Source organism: Macrobrachium rosenbergii, chromosome 36 (genome assembly GCF_040412425.1).
Source record: "Macrobrachium rosenbergii isolate ZJJX-2024 chromosome 36, ASM4041242v1, whole genome shotgun sequence".
Taxonomy (NCBI): domain Eukaryota; kingdom Metazoa; phylum Arthropoda; class Malacostraca; order Decapoda; family Palaemonidae; genus Macrobrachium; species Macrobrachium rosenbergii.
Genome location: NC_089776.1, coordinates 21,479,801 through 21,486,052, shown reverse-complemented (window position 1 = coordinate 21,486,052; position 6,252 = coordinate 21,479,801). Strand labels below are relative to the sequence as shown.

Below are 6,252 nucleotides of genomic sequence, written 5' to 3'. Positions count from 1 at the left end.
CGTAGTGGTTTTGTAAGACCTGTTAATCCTGGTAAAAATTTTGACAAATACTGAACCATTCCTAAAAAACGACGTACTCCAGCCACATCCGAGGGTGCAGGCATTTCTGTAATTGCTTTAACTCTAAGAGGCGATGGCTATAGTAATTCTGTCTGCCTCAACTGAAATTCATCAGAACATAACACAACATACGCTCCTTGCAGCGCTTTAGAAATTCGTGCAGGTTACGATCATGGTCTGCAACTACATTTTCATGAGTTTTACCACGACCATATACCACAAAATCATCTGCAATCACTTCAGTTCCTTTGAAGTCTTCTATCAGCTGATGCATACTTTTTTGGAAAAGTTTAAGCGCTGAACTAATCCCAAATGGCATTCGAAGCCATCTATACCTTCTAAAAGAAGAGTTAAATGTAGTCAAATAAGAATACTTGTCCTCTAAAAGTATGTGCCAGAATCCCTGGCTAACATCAAGAACTGTAAACCCTCGAGCTCATGATAACCTTGTTGCAATGTCCTCAATAGTGGGTGGTAAGTGGTAGTGTTCTCTTCTAGTAGCCATATTCAAATCTCGAGGGTCAAAACAGATAGATAGGGTACCTTCTTTCTTAGGCACAACAGCTAACGAAGATACCCAATCTGTTGGTTCCACAACCTTTGCATTAATGTCTAGTTTTTGGAAACTCTGACGTAAGTCTGCTGGTACTCTGCGTGGTGCGTGTTGCACAGGTGTAACCGACTCGCTTATTCTGATTTTCCAACTGTGTCATAAAATACACTAGGGTACAGTTTCAAAATATCTTCCTTCTCAACTGGGCAGTATTCCTTTTTTGTTACATAAATACGAGAGTTAGTTACACTAACAGGATGAAGCCTATCACCATCTTTGATTTCAATTAATTCAAGGAAACACAAAACTTGCAACTTAATACTGAATGATACTGTTAGCCTTCTATCAATTCACATTCCAGGAACATGTTTTCATTCTTCTCCAGAGCTGAAGCTTAACATTGCCAACAGAACGAGTTCCAATTTGGCTATAGACATGCATGGTTGTGTCTGACGGGGAAACATTGTCCATATCGAGATCACCAGTTGCAGCTTTGTACACATGCACAGGCAACACGTTGTTGCAGTCTGCACCAAAGTCAATATTAAAACTAAAATATAACACTTTTCTCTAATTTTCAAAGTAAACGTTTGCTCATCTTGCAATTTAATGATAAAAATAGTTCTAACTGTATATACATGAAGAACTGGGTCATCATAAGTACTACCATCAGTTACACAATTTATATCATGATCAAAGCGACGTTTTCCCGATAATTTAAATTGAAGACACTTTAACTTAAAATGATTTAGCTTCTTATATAAACTAAATGCTTTGCCGTAAGCAGCACGTTCTTCTTTCAACGTCTCATGATTTCTTCCACAAAACTTCCTCTCAGGACCTCTTCCTATTGCAAGAATACTGCCACCATTAACCCTGACAAATTCCTTTTGTTGAGCTGCAGAGATCTTTTTACAGCGACAAATTTCCAAAGTACGCTCTGAAGTAAGATTTTTCTCTCTGAGGAGACGATCACGTACTCTGTTATCGGTAATTTAGAAAATAACACGATCTCTAAGAATCTGGTCGGGCGTAATATCATCAAATTCACACCTCAGAGCAAGTTGACGCCAAGGTATAACGTATGAATCAAACTTTTCTCCTGGCTTCTGTCCACGAATATTACAGCGAAAACGTTCAAATGGCGGGTTCATCAAAAACAAGACAGTACTTCTCAAATGCGTCCAGCACTGCTTTCAAATTATTAGTATCATCCTCTGGGAACTGTTAACATAACTTGCACATCTGGCTTCTTGTTCGGTTCAGTTGATGAAGCATGGGAGTTCCATCTCTATCGCCACTCCTTCCAAAGCTCTGCAACATTTCCGCCATGAATGTCAAAACTTGGAGGTGGAGGTAATACATGACTTGTAGCCATCTTCACAGTAAAAAAAAATTGATATTTGCAATCCTCAAAGCCCGCTACCGCTGCCACCATGTGCCGTTTCTTCAATAAAAGAAGGTGTTCTTCTTAAAGAGTATATTTACAGAAGTGTAGGTAGATACAGCAATGGAGACGTCCTGTCTTAACTAGATCTATACAGCAACTGACGTCATGAATTAGAGACAAACCTTCGTTACTTAGGTTTGTTTATAACAACCAGACGACCGTTATGCAGATAAACATTTTAACATGACCAACAGAAATGACATTCTCCTTAACACTCGTTACAGTACTCTTATTGGATGACCACTTCTCTTCACATATAGAAAAAGAAAACTACGAAACAGCAACACACAAATGGATCTCTGTGGCAGCATTAGCAATGCCATTTTTCAATAAATAAATTTGATGGACATTCTTCACCTTTAAATTTGAAGTTGCAATGCTAATTTAAGCCAACTGGCACCACCTACCAAAATATGAAGTCTCAATTCATTTCTCCTCTTAATAATAATAATAATGATAATAGTAATAATAATAGCATAACAACGATCGACTAAGGGTAATGAACTTCACGTTTGGGTTTGCCATCATCCAGCCCTAAATACGTAAGTAGAGTGAACGTACTCGGGTCCGAGCTTTATGTGTGAAGATACTTACCGCCCCTTGACTGGGACATGCCGTCATTACCTTATCTCATAGTCGCATGTATTACTGTCATGTTTGACGCGACGACTACGGTAGCAATAACAGTTATGCCACAAGAAGTGCCAGAGTTAGAAAAATCAATATTGCAAGCCCCTAGAAAGGGAAGCACCTGGTAAAATACTGCGGACCGTTTGGAGAAGAATAAGAACCTCCAAATGGTGAAACCTCTTAATCTGCCAGCCAACGAAATGACTACAATGGTGCCACCAACATTCTGCGCGACTTGCAAGTTACCCCAAAGGAGAGAGGAATCGGGTTTTTCGACCCTTACACAGATTGACTGATTAATTGTGGGTTATCTGGCGTCACAAAATGGAAAGAGAATGAGAGAGGGGACAAGAGGAAATAAAATGTTTATTCTAGTATTTCCAAACGCGCGTTGTGTAGCAAAGGGATAAATAAACTGTGTGATAATTTATGGCGCGTCTTCAAAATATAAACTGAATGTTATGGCACTTAATGAACCGAAGGGACCTGACCCTAATACGTCGGGAGCATGAGTGAGTACAGGAGAGGGGAGTGGCGTAATATGCTCGTGGGTCAAAGGGTTACCGACAGAATGAAGCGAAGGAAAGGGTTTATTATTATTATTATTATTATTTTATTTTTTTAACACAAAATTTTTAAGTAAAAAAAATTTTTAAGTGAAAAAAAATTCCAGCGGAATCTTTCGACAACGAAGTTATGCGTGTAACCATGGTCTCCATGCCTTTAATTATTCTAATCTTCGACATAAACTCATCGAAATTATAAAGCGAAATACTTCGTAGGTGAAATGAGCAACGAACGAACATACTAAAAACATCAGTCCAAGACCCAAGCGCTCACGGTGAAGTCTTATTTATTCCACGTTTGTACGCTTTGCAAATCTCAAACATGGCAGTATAGGGAAACACATCAAGCGGTAAAATATTTACGAGCCTGTTGTTGAAAGCATAAGGAATGGGTGACAGCGGTTGTTATCAATATTCCAACTAACAAAAATGCATTTCAAGTGGAAAAGTTCTCTAGGTTTGACTTACAGCTTTTGATAAATCATTTTAGACTTATAATTAAAAAAAACTGATAACGTGATGAATGTAAAATCAGAATAAAGAAATAAATAAAAGATAATGTAAGATTAGAGGAGATAAATATAAATATCAAACCAAGCCACAAAAAATTCTTTTTCTCCGTGTTCAATGAAAATCGACAGCAAAGGCTGATGCTGCTGCTGCCGCCAACGCCTCCCTAGATGGAGAGAGATGATCACATCCAAGTAATTAAACTTCCGGGAGATGAAGCAAAGAAATCAGGAAACTTTTCTCCTCCGTAACGTGTGACTGATACTGAGGCGGAAATTCCTCAAATCGCGCGGAAACGATCGTGAAGTCAATGACGTTATCAGGCCTAAATTTAACTTCCTAACTTCACTAGACGAGTCAGAAACGCGTCAGAGAAGCGTCATCATTAGAGAGGAATTTACCATGCTAAAATTCACGGCTAGTTTCGAGCAAACCTCAACAGCAATCTATTGATTTATATGACCTGGTATTCCATGGTTTTCATTATATGCAGGGTCACCTGTCGTTGTCCTTACTTACTACCTAATCCTACCCTGGCCCCACCAACAGGGGAAGAGGATCGACGGAAGATTAGATTGAGGAAAACAAAACTGTTTTCATAATTAAACAATAGCTTACATAACCATGATCTTAAAAGATTCGGTCGTAAGAAACTCAGAATGACTCAGACAACCTACCAAATCCTCATTAAGTTGTCACTGCCTTTGATTCCCTCAGCAGCAAAGTGGCAGGATACGAGCTCTTCCCTTTAACGCACTATAGTATGAGCAGCAACAAAGGCAAAAAAGCTAAATATGGAACTTTTGATGTGTAATCGGTTATTTATAGTTTTGTCAATCAGCACGTATAGGTAATCAACGGGCACTGTTTTTATTGAACACAGACTGCATACTGCAGAAGAAATGTGAAAAGAGGAAGCCATTTAGTGGGAAAAATCAAATAGAATTTACCTCCATCCTAAAAATAGTCGGCTGGTCAGTCCCCCTTGAATAAAAATAAAATAAAAATACACATCAATGAAATTGTTTTGAATAAAACGCCATGAAATCAATGGCAGTATAAAGGCCCGGATGCTTTCCAACACGTGCAGGACATGATAGACAGTGAAGATCTGACATGTATATTACACCATTCTTCAATTCTGGCCAACGCAAACTGCGTATATGCATCAGTTAAAAACGCCATTTGTACAAATATTCGTCGGACGCAGCGTTTCTTTTTAATTGGAGAAATTCAGATCTAGAACCCTGGGTGTTTTATGCAGTGTCATGACAGACGTGTGTAGTGTGGGAGCAATATGCCACAAAGTATAGCTATATTTGCAGTGAATTATATGGTTTACGCATGATTAGGCTTAAACAATCTTGTTAACTCTGATATCTGCGATTCAATGTACCTCTGTAAACATTCCAGTAAACACTGTTAAAATAAAAAAGCATCGCATTTATACAGAGAGAGAGAGAGAGAGAGAGAGAAATCAGTTAATTATCTTCATCTTTTATACCACACGTGTCAGTGATTGTGATGAATAACCTAAACTCTAGCACATTAGAGTGAAAAAAATATATTATATATATATATATATAAATAAATTGTATATAATGATCTAAACTATATATATATATATATAAAAAATATATATATATATATATATGTGTGTGTGTGTGTGTATAACTGAATCACGAAAATATGGAACGTGATGAATATATAAATAAAGATAAAATCCACGAAGGAAACGGAAACACTGGAGTGCTGCGAGGCCTTTCGACGCTGAGTCCTTCGTGGATTTTATCTATATATATATATATATATATATATATATATATATATATATATATATATATATATATATATAGTTATGGATTAAGAGGGGTGACTGCGTTTCTTACGTTAATTTAATAATCTTAGCTTAATAAAAAAAAAAAACCCTTGTAAGCCCACAAACAGAATAACTGAAAGAATAATTAATAATTGAAGGTCGCCAGAGTATGTCTTAAAACTATTTTATTATTTACACACAAAACATGGTAAATTTAACAGTGGGAAAGCTGGACAAATCTCACTAAAATACCAGATGGAAAAAGACACAACAGCAATTGCTGAGTGAATAAATAACCCATTGAATATACATCTACTGGCTACTTGCAAGTGGACCGTAAGCCAATCGGCAATGAATTTCTATCCGCCTCAGTATGGGCAAATTCTTCAGGCAATCGGGAACACAGAGGAACGGTTACGTAGGTAACTTGCACTAATAACACTACTAATCAAAATACTATCTCTCTGAATGAGTTAATGCACAAACTGGAGAGCATTGTCTTACTCTCCTCACTTCTTGGGAAAGGGGCATGAATTGCGTTATGCACTGTTCAAGAACTTACACACTAGATATAACAAGTTCGCTGTTTAAGTCGAAGGGACAAAGGATTTACTTGAGTGGTGAAATGCGAGAGAGAGATGAAAAAGAAATGAGTCAAAAAAAA

At 37.4% G+C, this 6,252-nt stretch overlaps 1 protein-coding gene across 1 annotated transcript; it reads right to left on the bottom strand.

Moving 5' to 3' along the window:
• Positions 1-496: 496 nt before the first annotated feature.
• Positions 497-2,676, bottom strand: LOC136824970 (uncharacterized). The gene is made up of 3 exons (XM_067080956.1): positions 2,658-2,676; positions 1,053-1,140; positions 497-764 (listed from the first exon to the last, which is right to left on the bottom strand). Exons 1-3 carry the CDS (start codon positions 2,674-2,676, stop codon positions 497-499), a joined length of 375 nt encoding a protein of 124 aa, XP_066937057.1.
• Positions 2,677-6,252: the final 3,576 nt, after the last annotated feature.

Excerpts from the sequence above, each read along its gene's own strand:
- LOC136824970 (XM_067080956.1), bottom strand. Across the intron at positions 765-1,052 it reads TCCCCGTCAGACACAACCAT|TTGGAAAATCAGAATAAGCG; the intron begins GCATGTCTATAG and ends TTTATGACACAG.